At 46.5% G+C, this 17,340-nt stretch overlaps 1 protein-coding gene across 3 annotated transcripts in view; it reads right to left on the reverse strand.

Moving 5' to 3' along the window:
- Window positions 1–6,224, reverse strand: part of CACNA2D3 (calcium voltage-gated channel auxiliary subunit alpha2delta 3) — a 773,665-nt gene extending 767,441 nt beyond the window's left edge. For 2 of the 3 annotated variants that reach the window (XR_004986777.2, XM_036430835.2), the window contains exons 1-2: window positions 5,942–6,224; window positions 5,193–5,274 (exon numbers count right to left, since the gene is read on the reverse strand). Coding sequence is in view for 2 of the 3 variants with exons in the window: in XM_036430835.2 (XP_036286728.1) it covers window positions 5,193–5,274; window positions 5,942–6,066 (207 nt within the window). In the remaining variant the exon portion in view is untranslated. The remainder of the gene's footprint in view (window positions 1–5,192; window positions 5,275–5,941) is intronic. The other variant, XM_036430833.2, reaches the window with a different exon arrangement.
- Window positions 6,225–17,340: the final 11,116 nt, after the last annotated feature.

Consider the following 17,340-nt stretch of genomic DNA (forward strand, 5'->3'; position numbering starts at 1 on the left):
GTGGGAGCATTAAACACCACGTGAGGTTCAATCAAAAACTGAAAAAGGAAAAGGCTGAACCCCAAACTTGCACTTATTTGAATACAAAGGACTACCGGGTAGGTGCTCAGGGTAATGGTTTTATTCATCCCGATGCACAGCTATGTCTTTATCACAGAACCAGAAACATTAATTGTGCTTGCCTGTGCCTGACAGATTTCATAATTATTAATTAGGTGGCTTGGTATTGATGTGTTTGCCTAACAGCACCCTGGTATTAGAATAAATAAGATAAAATACAATATAAAGGAAAACCAGTTTGATATCACCATGGTAATTGATCACAATGGATCAGCACGTGGAAATAAAAAGTTGAAGCTTGCCTCTGAGAAGAGCACCATGCCTGTATTTTCATTTTCCTTATCTGACTAGCATGCGTAAATCTGAGCAAGAGACTGTAGCAGTTCCTAATGAGAGAAAAAGCAGAGAGAAGTATACCTGGCCAAAAAAAAAAAAAAAAAAAAAAAAAAAAAAAAAAAAAAAAAAAAAAAAAAAAAAAAAAAAAAAAAAACTGAGACGAAAGAAAGAGAAATGAACAAAAAAGGCTCAAACCAAAACTGAGCAAAGCCATAAAAAAAGGACTTTCTCTGAACAGCAAGTGACTAAGTACCAGTTTATGGATGCAAGTAGATATGCATGGGGAAGATGCTCACACTGAATTTTAACTGGTTTGCCCTGCCCTGCTAATATCCTGACGATTGGGGTAATGACACCAATAAACTGCCCTCAAAGTTTGACAACTATCATTTCCACTCAGCCGGTGCGGTTAAGTATCGACCTATGAAGCAGGAGGACACAGCTGGATTCCAGTTCGGGTACATGCCCGGTGGTGATGGGCTCAATCCATAGTAGGGGTGCATGCAGGAGGTGATGGATGGATGGATGTCTCTTTCCTTCTCCCTTCCTCTCTCTAAAAATAAATAAAAACATATATTTTTAAAAAGTAAAACAAAACAAAAAAAAGGAAAAAAAAAACTGTCATTTCCAAGATTTCAGGACTTAAAAAAATAATCTGCCAGGGAAAAGTCCAGTAATTGAAGTGGTGCGGTGAGTTAAAGCATCGGCAGCATCGGGGGAATGCATTAATCTTGCAGGATGACAAATAACTATTTATTCAACAAACATTCTCGGCTAAGTGGTACCTCCCCCATAAAAGCAATCTGTAGGGCGAGCTTTGGGCTTCCTAAGAGCAGCAAGTACAGCTCCCCAATTCCTGACAAGTGTCTACTCCTATTTCATTATGCAAATGTCCATCGATTCCCACATTGATAAAAAAAAAAAATATGTCATAATTATCAAAATGGCTTAAAGAGCTAGCCTTTTACTCTGCTGACTCTGCCCTGTGGAAAGAGACATCAAGTTTGTGTGTGAAAGCCGCTCTCTCAAAAAATAGTGGATAACACAAAAACCTAGTTGTACATTCCAAGAGGGGCTGCACGAGGCATCCAAGGTAAATGTCAATTCCTTCCCAGCATCAAGGCCACAGACACACATTACCTGTATTTCTGCTGTGTTATTTATCAACGCGATTCCGGGAAATGCAATTGGAACCCTTCATTCCCACGAACACGCATTCCCTGAATGCAGGACTAAATAGAATGAAACACCCAGCTCCTACCAAACTGTCCCCAAGGAGGATGAAATGAGAATCGTGCCAGTTTCATGCCCTTTCTTGTGACTGTGAGGGCTGGGGTTCCCGGGAATTGAACAGCCTAGGTTATCTGACCTGCTAGACTGCCTCCCACCGAATGCCCGGTATTAATTAGTGGGGTAATAAGCCATGCCTTCCCCAAAGAAGCCAAACAAAGCACATTCTTTAAGGAGAATGAAGCGAGATGGAGGGGCTGAATCCTGGCATGAATATATCAAATAGAAAAGTTAATTAAAGGGTGAAGTGAATCGAAACCCCTGCAGTATCTGCAGCTCAGGAAGGCAGCATCCAGGCACACGGCCACACGCCAGCACCTTCCTCCCAGGGCCTACTCCCTAAGCCATGAAAAAGCCTTTCAAGATTCATTCCGGCTCCAACATCCACGCCCCACGTCCCCCATGCTGTATACACAACTTCGCTAAAACACGACTACTGCATTTTACAAAATAAAAAATGTCCTCTTTGTCAGGAACTAATAGATTGCTATTCCTGTGCTCAGCAAAGACAAAAAGGAGGAAAAAATAAGAAAACTCTGGTAGACAATACCTAATAGATTGTCATAAGCTAAAGGAGCAAGAGCCATGGTATGGAATATAAAAACAATTAATGAAATACTCTCCTTTGTGAAGCCACAACAATGAGGCACATTATATTAAATATGTGTATTTAGGTTGAAGTCAGTGATAATTCTGCTACCTCCCATTAAATTACCTGATAAGAACCTATTACCAAAATGGCAGTTTTCCCTGTCTTCAAACACCTTAAAATAAATGGCCAATTATTACTTAACTTCCGTTCACAATAACTACTTTGTAAAGTTTTTGCCTTAGTGCAAAAAGTCCTAATGTCCCATGCTAAAAATATGAACATACTACATCAATCACAACGTGAAGTGTCAGTTAGAGAAACTACACAATAGAGTACAAAAAAAATTATACAGTGGCCTGCAGTACACCTCACTTAACTGAAATTCAGGTTTCAATGTCCTTGCCTTAAACACGTAATTACGGTCTATTATACAACACAGCATTGTCTCCTTTGAGTCCCCTTAATACAATGTTGATGCATTTTCAACCAAGTTTTCCCAGTCATTTTAAGAATATCTTAACTGTTAAAGATGCAATGCTTCAATGGAAGGATGCATGGAGTTTTGACTTAGAGAAGTAATTTCTCATGCAAACGGCCAGAAACTTGAAAATAAAGAAGAGGAAGGCACCCGACTCCTTGTTTTTCCAAACGATGCTATGCCTTCCACACTCTGAGCACCTCAGATCTTTTCCCATTCATCCTCTGAACTCTCTAAATCAATGTTCTTTCCTAATTATTAAAATGGTCCTAGTTGGGGGCGATGGAGTAAGACAGCCAAAAGATAACTGCAAAAATGCTCCCCAATGTGCATTATCTCATGTGCCTGCCCATCATTCATGGAAGTGCTTGCCCAGCAAGCCAAAGCCCTGGGTGCCTCAGGACTCCATGCCGGTGATTGCAATCCAAGAGCCAGAGCAGATACCCATCCTGAACCTAATGCTAAGCAGCGCCTCACCTTCCCTGCATCAGATTACCAAATGCCAGGCAACAGCAAGAACTGACAACAAAGCCATCAACAGCTGGAAATAATTATGCAATTGTCAAGCTGCAAACATGACAAAAGCAAAGCTAGGCTTGCGAATTCACTCTCAGAAAGGATGCTGATGAGAAGGTAAGAGGAGCATTTTAACTGTTTCCAATTTGCTATTATAGAGAAGCCAATAATATGGTTGATGGGGTTTTGTGCAGTGTGTGTGAATGTGTGTGTGTGTGTGTGTGTGTGTGTGTGCGCGCGCGCGCTTTCACTTCAGAGAGAAGAAAAATATATATTTCACGTGCTCCTACAAAATGTGAAAGAGAGAATATGTAAGCACAACCAAGAAAACAGTCACAGGCTCTGAAGTAGTGCTTTCTGAGTTTGCTACAACTCAACTACAACATGCAGATGAGAACTATTTCTTTCGGGTTATACAAACATTCTCTTATTTAAAAGCATAAGAAAAATACACAGACAATGTGATAGTCCAGAACTCTTCCCATAACACATCTGACACATGGGCAAAACGCCAAGGCAGGGTACAGACTAGCCCAGAGTAAAAGAATAGGAGCAGAAGAGGCAATTCTTAATTGAGTGAGAGGAGGTTCACAGATATGTAAATTACCATCATCCATAAGGGCACATCAGCGCCTCAAATTTTTATCTACTGCCTCTAATTCAATGAACTCCTTTCCCAAATAATGGAGTTGAGCAAACAGTCTGCACAGTTTAAAAGAGTGTGGCTATTGGCAGTTTTTAAACCAGAGTAACGTTCTATTATGGGCTGGCATTTTATTACGATATTTAAATTTCATGTGACAAACTGTTTCATATACCGTACCCAAAAATGCTACTCTCTGAAGCGGTATGCCATAAATAAAATACGTACTTGGTTACCAGGCAGCATGCATAACACATATGTTACATTGGCCCAAAAAGCACATTTTAAAATGCTTAAAAGTTAACAATTTAAGCTGTTTGCACCCATTTTTCAGAGAATTCTCCCCTCAAAGCCAATTTGGTTTTCTATCTTTAAGAGAATACTTGGATTAATCCTGTTGATTTGTTAACTTGGGACTCTTTGAACCCCTCTAATCTCTCATTCCCAGACCTTTTATTCATTTATTTATTCTTTCTTGTCTTCTTAGAGAGTAGGGCAGAGGACCATATATCTCACAATGTAATTTTAAACAGAATGCTGCCTGTCTGGATTAAAATTGATGCCGCTCCTGATAAAAGCCTAATAATCAATTCTCCATTCTCATTACTCTCCAGAATTATGTGGACGCAGACCAATTTCTCCTTAAGTTTGCGGACCACTCTCCTAGGTTATTACCCGGCAGTGCAGCTGAGTGGAAAGATAACCATATTCATTCTCCTTATCTGTAATGATGTAATGCATCCCCAGCCTTGGGTCTTGGTGATTGGGGAATAATGGGATTGTTACAACTGCGGGGATGACAAACAATAGGGCAGCGTCTCTGTCTGATCCACTGAACCCCAGACTCCCAGGCAGGCGCGGTGGAAAGGAGCCACCATGTAGGCACGGAGTCGGCCCCTTGGATGAAGTTAGCGTTTTTTTGGCTGGAGGAGCATCTGCTCTGGCACTGAAGCAAGCAGTACCGACACACCGAGAGGAGAGGAGAGCTGTGCAGAAGCACTGAGTTTCAGAACCCCAGCCAGGACAGTGCCCGTGAGTAAGTACCCTGCTTTTCTTTGTGTTCAGAATCAAGTGTCATCTAAAAATAACCAGCCGGGTAGGGAGAAGTCACCGCACCGGGCATTGCCAAGAAACCTGGGATCAGGGACACCTCTGCTAACTGATGCTCCCTCCCGGGGGCTCACGTTTGTTTGGAAAACTAAAACTGCCTCCATTTTCTGTGCTGGGGGGGAAAAATCCTCGCTTGCTTGAGCTTCCTGCCACCGCAGACACCTTACCTTTTGCAGAAGCTGGGAGCCGGAGTACTTAGCGGCGATGGATTTTATCTCCCCGCCGAAAGCCGAGGCCCAGAGCTTCACCCTGCGAGGGAAAGGGCACAGGGGCCGATGGAACACCCGTGTCACCACAGCCAACGCGCTCGCACACGCACCCGCGGGCTGTGGCTGGAGGAGCCCGAAGAGAAACACCGAAGAAGGGGGGGGGGGGGGGGGTAAAAGAAAAAGCCCCAAACTGCACAGCAGCGCGGCGCGGGAGGGGGCTGGGAGGGGGGGTCCCATCGTTCAAAACGTGCAAAGTCTCCCAGGCTGTCTATAAAGATCACTGGGCTCTATTGGAATAATTGCCCGAGAACTTCCCCACCCCAAATGGGTATCACCTGGCCGATACTAGTTGGAAGAAGCCCACCCATTCCCCTCCCCCAAAAGAAGCGAAGGCAGCCAGGATGGGGGTAAACACACGGCCCGTGGAAGTTGGGTTCAGTAAACAGGCTTCAAAGTTGGCGCTGTCCCTTGAGGTGAGCCTCTTCCAGGTCTCCACTCGCCCGCCAGCCCGGGGGTCGGTCGGGGCTGGAGGGTCCCACCCCAACCTCACCCCAACCGCTCCGCTGGGCTCCGCTCCTGGAAGGAGTGCAGGTGCCAGAGGCGAGGCCGCCGCCAGCGAGACCCGCCGCCCGCACCTGCCAGGCGCCCAAACTTGAGCCCCGCGGGTCTCGGTCCGCGGTCCCCTCCGGGGCGGGAGCCGCACTTACACGGAGAGCGGGATCTGCTGCTCCGCGCGCACCGCGGCGCCCAGCGCGGCGGCGGCCAGGAGCGCGGCGGCCAGGAGCGCCCGGGGCCCCCGGGAGGCGCGGCGCGGCCAGCCCGGCCCGGCCATGCTGGCTCCGTCCACGCGCGGCGGCGGCGGCGGCGGCGACACGAGCGGCCGCGGGAGCTGCGCGGGCGGCGGGGGCTGCGCGCTGGGTGCCGGCTCGGCGCTGCCCGCCCGCCTCGCGCGCCCCGCTCACTTGAGGAGCAGGGAAGGCGCGGGCGGGGTGGTGAGAGGGCGGGGAGGAGGATGGAGGAGGAAGAGGGAGGAGGTGGAGAGAGAGCAGGAGAGGAGGAGGAGGAGGAGGAAGAGGAGGAGGGAAGCGCGCCTCTCGCAGCGGCGGCCGCGGCCCCGCCTCGGCGGACCCGGGGAGCCCGGCGGCCGCGGAGGGCGGGCGGGCGGGTGGGAGGCGCCGCGCGGGCGGGGACTCGCCAACTCGGGTGTCCTTGGCCGCGGCGAGCGCGCCCTGCCCCGCCCCGCCCGGCCACTGCGGCCCGAGTTCCTCCAACTCCGCAGTCCCCGCCGGGCGCCTGGGGCCGGCCGTCCGCGCTGGGGCCAGCGGGCGGGGGCGCCGGGGGAGGCCGGGGCGGGTGACAGCTCCCGGCGGGTCCCCACCCTTCTCGGTCCGGGGCAGGGGCGGCGGGGCGGCGCCTCGGAGCCCAGCGATAGCGCGACCCCCGCCCGCCGCGCAGTTTTCCGGAAAGAAGGCGGCGAAGCAGCAAAAGTCCGGAGCAGGAGCCGGGTCGCCCGCGGGCTCGGGGCTCCGGCGGGGGCGCGGCTGCACGGCCGCCCGCAGCGCTCCTCCCGGGCCGGCGCCGGCGGGGAAGGCGCGGGGGGCGGCGCGGGGACCGGCGGACCCGCAGCGGAGCCGCCCGGACGCGCCGAACCCGAACCCGGGCGCGGGCTGGCGAACAGCTGGCACCGGGATGGGCCGGGCCGCGTCCGCAGGGCTGCGGGAGGGACGGGGCCGGGGTGTGGGCAGCAGGTAGGGCAGACTCCTTTGGTTTGGGAATGAAAGACCCCTCTGAGAGCCAGGGGTCCCCTTCCCCACTCGGACCCTAGCCACCGGGTGGGAGGGGGGGAAGGCTCACTGGGGCAGCCTGCAGAGGAAAGGCAAGGAGAAAGAAGTCGCGGGGGGGTGAGGGGGGGAGGGTATCCTCGGCGCCCTGAGAACCAGGCTTTCCCGAGGCCTCGGGACCCGGCTTTGGGGTCCCCTGACCCCCGCGCGAAGTCCGGAGCGGGAGTGGGAACTTTGCGGAACCCTCCGCCGGCCCGCAGTCAGGGGCCGCTAGCGAGGCTGAGTCATCCAGGACCGGCCGCGCTCCCCACCCCGAGGGGTCTCCTGGCGGCCTAGGCACCAGGGCCCGCCTGCTCCTGCCCCGCCTGCCACCTCAGCACCCTCAGCTCCCAGGGAAGGAAGGGTGGGCTGTCTCTTCTGCCCGGGGATATCGTCCAGGATTCTGCCCAGCAGTCCCTGGAAAAAGTTCCCCCAGCAGATGCTGGGCTTGATCTCAGAGTAGGCAGCGCGGGGGACATGAGCCATTGAGCCCCCCGCCCACCCCCCACCCCCACCTCCACCCCCACCCCCAAATTCCTGTGGGCCCTTCCAGCTCCCACCTAGGGGCGCAGCGCGGGGAACAGGCCCCACCCAGGAAGCGGCAGGTGCGCCCTGCCCACGGGCAGTGTCTACAATCTCCAAGGATGACTAACCGGTTATAATGAATTCTCCGCTTCTGTGCACACCTCCCATCTCTGGAAGCACGCTAGCGGTTCCCAGTGAAGCCAAGTGCGCCTGACCCCAGGGCAAGTGGTGGGGATGGCTTTGCCACTTAAACGTGGGGGGGGGGGGGGGGGAGCGGCGGCGGGGAGGAGGCTGGAAGAAAAGTAATTTTCCTGTCAGAACCCAGAAGTCCCCCCCGCCGAATGAATAAGTGAGTGAGTGAAAGACTCCAATCCGTTACCTATATGGTGTCTACATAACACCCTCATGCAATCCCTGACTTATCCAGTGATAGGATGGTAGGATATGCTCAGAGACCTGCCTTCACAGAGTTAATATGCAGAGACAGACAGACAGGCTTTGCCCCCAAAGCCACCGTGATAAATGCATAATCATAAACTTTGACAAAGGGGTCAAACATAGCATATGACAAAATGGTACCTGTAGCAGCCATCCTGTCGTTATCCATATTCACTGATGGGAAAATTGAGGCACAACAAAATAATACAGCTTAGTCATATGTGAACAGCTATTGGGTTGCTAGATTCCATTGAGAGCCACCTGGGCACCAAGGTCATGAGAACATTTTATAGCGAAGTCATTATGGTCCACCAGCCTGAGCCACGCATTAACCTTCACAGGCAGCTAGAGAGTGACCAGGAGAGGAGCCCTAACACAGGGCATCACCATCAGTCACAAGAGAGTGGCTTCTTTAGCATCTGAAGCTTACACACAGACTATATCCAACAGAGCATTATGCATGGTATGTTTAGGATGGATCCCACTAACCATCCCCTACTCTCTCAAGAATAAAAATATTTTAACTATCAGATCATTAAACTCAGAACTCTCCACACAAATTGGGGGTTTGTGCCACCACATCAGGACAAGTGACCAGGAGCACTTCTCAATATGCCAAGTGCAACACTGGGCACTGGGCCCTACTTGCTATTTTCACACACAAAAAAAACAACCAACCAAAAATTCTATATTTCAATACCCAGCCCTCAGTTGAAGCATTGAATCCAGCTACTGAACCTGCAGACACTGTCCCAGCTGAGGATGCTGCATCCATCCTGCAGCAATGAGTAGCTACCATCGGGATCTGAACAGAGTGAAACGTGATGAAACAGAGATGACTTTTTCAGAAACCTTCACCGAATCCTGCTGTATGGAATGGATTCCAGAGGAGACTCCACAGCAGTGGTTCTCGGGGGCAGAAGGCAGAGAACAGCTGGGACTTTTCACTTCCTCACACTGGCTGGGAGTCCTCCTGGCATTTAGTAGATGAGGGTGGGGCAGTGCCACCCAGGGAAGAATGGTTCTGTGTCCCATGGGACTTTCAAAGGTCCCACTGGACATTGGGGTGGGAGAAAAGCCTGTTTATAATCACCTGAATGGAGAACTTAAGCCCATTTTATGTATAAACGCAAAGGAGTGTTTGCACGGTTTTAATAAACACTGTTTTTGGGAATGCAATTACTGTGTAAATAAAGGGAAGGTGGTCTTCTGTTTTGTTCAGAACCTTACCAAGGGGGTTGTTTGTTTGTTTGTTTGTTTTACCATTTTGCAAAATCACTTCTCCAATGGCAACTGTGCTCACAGGTCCTGGATCACTAGCACATCAGTGTCAGTGCTCACTTGGGGAGTGGCATCCAGTTAGTCCAAACATAGGCACAAGCATCTAATGACGTCTTACATCTTGCAGTGCAGTCTTGCAAGACCATTTAACAGTGAATTATCTTTTATTTTATTACAAATTGCTTTTATTTATTTTCTTTTATATTACTAGATAAAGCATCATATTTATTTTTTCTTTAATTTTGACTTTGAGTAGGTTATGCTGTCCTAGAATTTCATATCCGGATGGTGAAGGGGGTATTGGGTCTAACTGCGTAAGCTCTACTACTCTGGATTACAAAGACACCAGATACAGGGCTGTGATACTGCTGGTAGGGATAAAAAATGGTTCAACCCCAAAGAAAAAGTGATAAGAGCTTTAACCTTTGACCCAGAAACCCTGCCTCTGGGAATGTATCTTACAGTTACTAAATGACATACAGATAGGGTTATTCATTATCACATTATTTCTAAGAGCAGCAGATTGGGAACAACCCAGTTATCAGTACAGAATTGGTTCAAGAAACTGGTGTATCTTCACAATGGAGTATTAGATAGCAATTTTAAAAGTGAGGATACTTTCTACATATGGATGTGGAGGATCTTTAGCTTTATGAAATTTTTTAAGTGAGGTACAAAACAGTGTATACTCCATGCTACTTTTGTGTAGGAAAGGGGAAATGATACATATTTGTTTAAAAACAGTGCAAGGTACCAAGAAACTACTAATAGTTATTACCCGTGTAGGGACTAGGAAGAACAAAGTAGAGAGGATGAGTTTGAGAATGACATTTCTCAATGTTTACTTGTCACTTTCTGTCATCTTGAATTTTTTAGCCATGTGAATGAGATACTAGTACTTATTCAAAGTAACAGAATACAAATGTTCATAGCTCTGTAACAATTCAGATTCTGGGGCCTGAGCTGGAGTGGAGAGAGGGATAGATTGTTGGAAAGAAATGTGAGAAACATTGAAAGTGCTTGATCCTTGCCGAGGTGATTCTCAAACCCCCAGAGGTTCCGATTCAGTCATTCAAATCGGGGCAAGAAGTGGAGTGGGGATCTGTATCACCACTTTTGCAAGCACAGGGCTTCTCTCACTCCAAGTATAGTATAGAGCTTGGGGGTCATGGATCACCCTAAATCCAGGTCATGGATCATCCTCACATTAGCTGGGGAAGTTCCTCAACCTCTCTGAGCCACCCTTTCTCAATGGCCAAAGACGGTAACCACAGAGCCATTGCCCAGACAGGAAGAGAATGAAATGGGCTAGTACAGCTAAGTATTACACAAATGTTGGTTCCTACTTTCATTCTGTAAGCATTGCTCTGGCTCTCCCTCAGAGTGCCAAAGCCATGGAGCCCTTGGCTGAAGCCCAGTTTCCTGCTGGACTATGAACACATGGGCGCGCACACACACACACACACACACACACACACAGACCCCATCTCTCTGTGCCTATCGCACTGCCTGGCCCAGACTTCCATCATATCCTCTGTGGAATCCTTTGACTGACTCCTAATGAGGCATTCCTTCTAATAGGGGTGTCGAACTCAATCAGAGAAGGGGCCAAAATCTAAAATCCAGCCGAAATCGCGGACCGAATGGTTTACTGAACAGTCATAAACTGTCACTGTGATGGAAACGCAGCGGAGTGCAGTGATGACAGCGCGGTGCGGGCCACATTGCAAGGCCTGGCGGGACGGATTTGGCCCGCGGGCCTTGTGTTTGACACATAATACATTCCTTTATAAAAAAAATATAAATAAATAAATAAATAATCAAATCATAGGCATTCCACTGCTAGAGATCTTCCCATGGTTTCTGTTTTAAATTAAAATTCAGACTCCCTACCAGGGCTCCCAAGGCCCCTGACTGGCCCGCTCCAGCCTCACTTTCCATTCCTCTCCCCATTGCCCACTGTGCTCCAGCCAGTCTCCTTGGAGCTCCCAAAATGCTGAGCTTGCTTCCACCTGGGCCCTTGCGTATGCTGTGCCCTCTGCCTGGATTATTCTTCCTCCAGATGGCTCCCTGGAGTTATCTCACTGTGTTCAGGTCCCTGCTGACATGGCTCCTCCATGGTGAGAACTTGACCCTGACCACCCCAGGTAAAAGAGAAAAGCATACCCTGGCTTTCACACACGCCACTCTGTTCCCTAGCCTTGCTGCATCTTCCTGCTAGCAGTGATCACTGCCGATAGAGTGATCGATTTGTTTACGCTGCGCCTCCCCATTGGATAGGATATGTCCTTCATCATTCTGACTCTAATGTCTTCTGCAAGGACTTCAGTATTATGGGGACTCGATAAACATGGGCGGAATGACTAGAAAGGACGTCCGTTTGAAAACCCTGTCTCCTAACGTCCTGCTTATTTCCTTCCTCCTCGGGCTCCAGTACTCCTCACCCCAGACACGGAGCCTTTAAGAAGGCACTAGATTTGCCAAGAAGGAACGACTCAGGGAAGCTGCTCCTCTGAGGAGAAATCCTCAGTAACATCCCCGTGGGAGGGTGCTGGCTGGAGGAAGACGAGAGGCAGAGACAAGGGAGATTTCTCAAGTTTAAAAACACTGTGAAATGCCGTGCTGAGTGCTGCTTTTTAAGCTGTCAGGGGGAAGAAACTTACTGGTCCTCTCCAGAACTCTGGGTACTGTGTAACAGCAACATTAATGGGGGAAGAAACTTACTGGTCCTCTCCAGAACTCTGGGTACTGTGTAACAGCAACATTAATCCTGGCCCCTCAGAGGAGCTCAGGGTGCAGGTCTGTGCCAAGGAGACCACTGCGACCACAGAAGAATGTTCTACTCCTGGGAGCAGTTTGGGTGTGACCGAAATGCAGCCCTGGGGGAAGATGGCCCTGAACAGTGGTGCGGGGCTCCCTGTTCAAGGCCTCTTGCAGGGAACAGGCCTTGAAGCAGCTTCAGCTGAATTCAACCAAACTAGATGGTCCTTGCAAACATTTCTAATTCTTCCACTGAATTGGGGGGGGGGGGGGGGGGGGAGAGGGGGGAAAACAGGGCTTTTGAGTCCCCAACACAGAAAATGGCAATGGGTAGGCCTGCAGGTGCTTTGTATGAGATGTGCCCCTTCTACCTAAGAGCCCTTCCCGACTCTGAGAAGCTTGTCCTGGGCAATGGCACAGGCCTAGCCCAGAGGAAGGTACTTCTAGGAGCAGCTGGCTGTGGAGCAGCTCGCCCAAACCTAGAACCTATGGCCACAGAGGTCAGAGCTGGCTTGTCCAGCCCTACTCAGTGTGGGGACGGAGCTTGCAAGTCTGTTCTCCTCCAGCCCTTTCCTGCCCACGCCTAACCCCTCACTATGAACCCCACAATGGCTTACTAAATAAACATTCTCTATGCATGTATGTACATACATGCAATGTATATCACACATATATGTATGTATGTACAGAATATAATTTGGTGTAAATGTATAATGTATCAGTATAATGTATCAGTATTGTGTGTGAGTCTGTATGTGACTGTGTGTATGTGACTTCCTTATATGTGTGATTATAGGTGTGAGAATATATAGAATGCCCCCAAAAATTACTTACTTTGAATAATTATAAAGACAGTGTTTATTAAAGTACATTTCATTTTCAAAATTGAGCTATCAGCAGTTAAAGTGTGGACACATTTTTGGGGGGAACACCCTATATATGTGATTCTGTGTGCATGCATGTGGATACATAAGTGTGCATCTGAGTGCAATAATCATAACACTGCAGTCGTCTTGTCTGCAAAAGGCAGTAGTCCTAAGGTTGGGCAGGCCTAGCATGCAATTGAGGAGATTCCATTAAACCAACTTCTACCCTGAAGAACATGGCTTCACACTCACACAGCTACACTCACATGCCTAATGGCACATTCTCAGCCACCCTTCTCTGGGTAAGAGAAGAATGCTCATGTGAAACAAGGAGCTCTTAAGTGAACAGTTGCAACATATGCTGAGGCTACTATTTTCGTTGTGATTTACATTTAAACCACCCAGCCAAATGGAGAAAAAGAAGGAAGTGCTCATGTATAACACACCTTCTAATTATCTGCATCCAAAGTTGCCTGTTTTCATAGAGGGCAGATGCTTTCTGGAGGTCAGGGGTGTAAGAAAATATATTTCCAGGATCAGATTCATTTCTTTGGGAGTCAAGGTTTGTAAGTGCCCACCAAATGGGAAGTGGTTAAGTTAAACACACAAGGAAATGTCATAAATCCATTAAAAAGGATAAGGTGACTCCATGGCTGGTGTTTCTCAGGTGGCTGTAGATCACATGTGTCAAACACAAGGCCCGCGGGCCAAATCCGTCCCGCCAGGCCTTGCAATGTGGCCCGCACCACGCTGTCATCACTGCACTCCGCTGCGTTTCCATCACAATGACAGTTTATGACTGTTCAGTAAACCATTCGGCCCGCGATTTAGGCTGGATTTTAGATTTTGGCCCCTTCTCTGATTGAGTTCGACACTCCTACTGTAGAGTATCATCCCGTACACCAAAAGGAGGTGGCGGGTTCAATGGGTTTGATTCCCGGTCAGAGTACATACTCAGGTTTGTGGGTTTGATCCCTGGTCAGGGCACATTTGGGAGGCAACTGATTCATGTTCTCTCTCTCTCTCTTTCTCTCTCTCTCTCTCTCAACAAAAAAATAAATAAATAAATAAATAAATAAATAAAGGATAAGGTGACTTCTATGAACTGAAGTGCCCATATGGCAAGCTGTCAGATGATAAGTACAAGTCCTAAATGGAAAAACTAGGTTGTAGAACAATGTCTAGTATAAACCGATTTCTTTAATGAAAAACAAAAAAACAAAAAAAACATAGATATAGGCATAGATGCAAGTATAGGGGTATATACCTATATATATAAAAGGCTAAGTGACCGACCGTACATCCTATCCACTGTCTAACCAACCGACTGGTACATATGATGCATACTGGCAATTTAAAAATAGATGTTAACTCACACATTCATGATACATATAAAGCTCTCACTGGCTCCAATTGCACAAGTGTGTTTTGATCTGTCGTTGTCAATCACGAAATCATGAATTTGGTTGTTTTTGTTGACATTCCGAAGCTGAAAGAAAGCATCGTCGTCGTCGACAGAATATGTCTGAAGACCAAACATTGGCACAATGTATCTCTGAAACCAAAGAAATCAGCATCCCTGTCTGGCACTGGTCTCCCATTTAAATTAATTCGAAGACAGTTTCCCATGATGCCAGCATTTGCAATGACTATTAATAAGTCACAAGGACAAACTCTAAACAGAATAGGAGCATTCCTACCCAAACCTGTTTTCAGACACGGTCAGTTATATGTTGCTTTCTCTCATGTTTGATGAGCTTGTAACATTAAAGTGAAAGTGTAAATCCTTCCTCACAAGGAAAATTAGTCAAGCATTCTGAAAGTGTTTTCACTCTTAATGTGGTATACAGGGAGATATTAGAATAAGTTTAATCAATTTCTCAGTCATTGTTCTTATCAATGTTGTTTTTATATCATGTCTTTGTTGTTATATCATATTGTTATTGTTTATTAATAAATTTATATATTATTTTCATATACATTTTGCTAATTTTCTTTCATCTCTGACACTGCTATTACAGAGAAAAGGAAAATAACAATATTAAAATGTTTCTTCTAATTAATTTCCTTTCAATATGCACAGATCCATGCACTGGGCCACTAAAATCTTCTAATAATAAAAGCATAATGTGCTAATTAGACTGGATGGCCAAACAGCAGAACAACCCTCTGGATGACCTTCTTACTGAAGCCAGGACTGTGAGGGCCGAGCCCCTTGCACGAATTTCATGCATCAGGCCTCTAGCATACTAGTGTATGTATACAATTATATCTATCCTGAGTGTGTAAGCATGGAATGAACTGGAAAGTCGCTTGATAAACTATTAGTGCTGGTTACCTCTAGAAAACAGGATTGGGAAATAAAAGTAAAACATTTCACTTCTTATTTTCAACATTTTTGTTTGTTTTAATCTTTACACAAAGTGTAGAGAGTAGAAGTTAGTATATCTGGAGGTATTAACACAATCAGCATTTGAATATCACAGATGTTCCAGGAAGATGACTTGTGTGTGATCACCTGTTTTTTAAATCATGATAAGGCAGGAGAGGAAAACACGTTGGTGGTAATGAATGAGCAGGGGAGAAGAGGTGGCTCCTCAGAGCTCAGACCTGACAGGAGGAAGTGACACATGTCTTCTAAGTTGAGAAAAATGACCACGTCAGCAGGCCCAGCTGGTGGTGTGGCCCAGGCAGTGCCCCTGACCTCCTTGCAGTGTGTGCACTTCTGGCTTTTCCCTATTTCACTGATGACTACAGTTGTTGAAATGATGAATTCCAATTGTGTGAATTTCTATTACACTTTAAAACATTTGTTTAAATAACCATGTTTTGTAGACCTAAACTCCATGAATATCAATAATCAAAAAAGTAAATTGTTTACCTTTGTATAAATATAATATTTTAAATTTTGCATAATATAATCAGGTTTCAAACCCTCTATTTGAAGCCAATTTTTTAATGATCCACTCTCAACTTCTTCCCCAGGTAAGTTTCCTCAGTGCCATTCAGCAATGCCTTCCACTACTCAATAAGGCTACACTTTGGGAAATAACTCAATTTTTAAATAAGGTTTTTTTAAATTTAGTTTTATAAATGATCTATCTATTTAGGCATACCCACATAAACACACACACATACACTCCAAGAGCAAATATAAATATGAATGAGATTAGCCATTCATGTTTTAAGTGCTCATTGTCAATAATTCCTTCTCTCTCTCTCTCTCTCTCTCTCTCTCTCTCTCTCTCTCTCTCTCTCAAGCATGGACTAAGGTTGGCAGTAAGAGCTAAACATAACTTCCTATTGGGAAAAGAGGACTTCTAAATCCTCAGCTCATTTATATAATATATATTCAAATAATAATCCAATGCTTTAATATAGTTATTTACCAATGAAAACACATAATCAATTAAAAATTCCTCAAAATATACTTATTTCAGTGAGATTGCTTTGAGGTTTTCCCCCCTCTTTTTTTTTTTTAATATATTTTTATTGTTTTTTACAGAGAGGAAGGGAGAGAGACAGAGAGCCAGAAACGTCTATGAGAGAGAAACACCAACCAGCTGCCTCCTGCACACCCCCACGGGGGATGTGCCGGCAACCAATGTACATGCCCCTGACCGGAATCGAACCTGGGACCTTTCAGTCCGCAGACTGACGCTCTACCACTGAGCCAAACCAGTTTCTTTTTTATTCAGTCATTTATTTTAAATGATAGGAACAATATGTAAACATAATTTTTAAAAGACTTCAACCGGTACAGAAAATTTAAAAATGAGATGTGTAGTCTTCTTTCTTTCCAAAGAAAATGACTTTAAATAATTTCTGGTTTTAGTTATTTTTGTGATTATCATTGTCACTCTAAGTGGTATGTTTTATATTTCTATATTTTTATTTGCTTAGTCGTCAGCATAGCCATTTTTTGTGGTGCCCTTACCACATGCAGCTATGATTGTAAATGCCAAGGACGTGAGAGTGTGTGAAGCTGGCTGTGCCCTCGTCGAGTTTCCTGTCCACTGGGTTAACCTTACTCCCCAGTGCTGTGTTACCCAGCATCCTTGGACATACCACAGTGGAAGTTACTTTCCAATCTGTGCATTTCCTCTCCTTCTTATGTTCTCTCCACCTCACCTAGAAATATTGGCAAATATATGACTACTTTTACATTGTCAAGGTTTATAATGTTTACATTCTATTTTATAAGTCATTCTCCCAGCCCTTAGTTCTAGGTTAATTATAAAATTTGAGAGCCAAAAGTCACATTTACAGTAACATATGGGTTTGTACTTATCATTATTAGTCTCTGTGAAACCATGCAGGCTGTCTGGATCCACAGAGCAAGAGGGACTTCTGGTATGAACATAATTCTATCAATTCAGCCATTTTTCTTTCTCAGAGAACTCAAAAAATCAACAA

Source organism: Pipistrellus kuhlii, unplaced genomic scaffold (assembly GCF_014108245.1).
Source record: "Pipistrellus kuhlii isolate mPipKuh1 unplaced genomic scaffold, mPipKuh1.p scaffold_m20_p_11, whole genome shotgun sequence".
Classification (NCBI taxonomy): Eukaryota; Metazoa; Chordata; class Mammalia; order Chiroptera; family Vespertilionidae; genus Pipistrellus; species Pipistrellus kuhlii.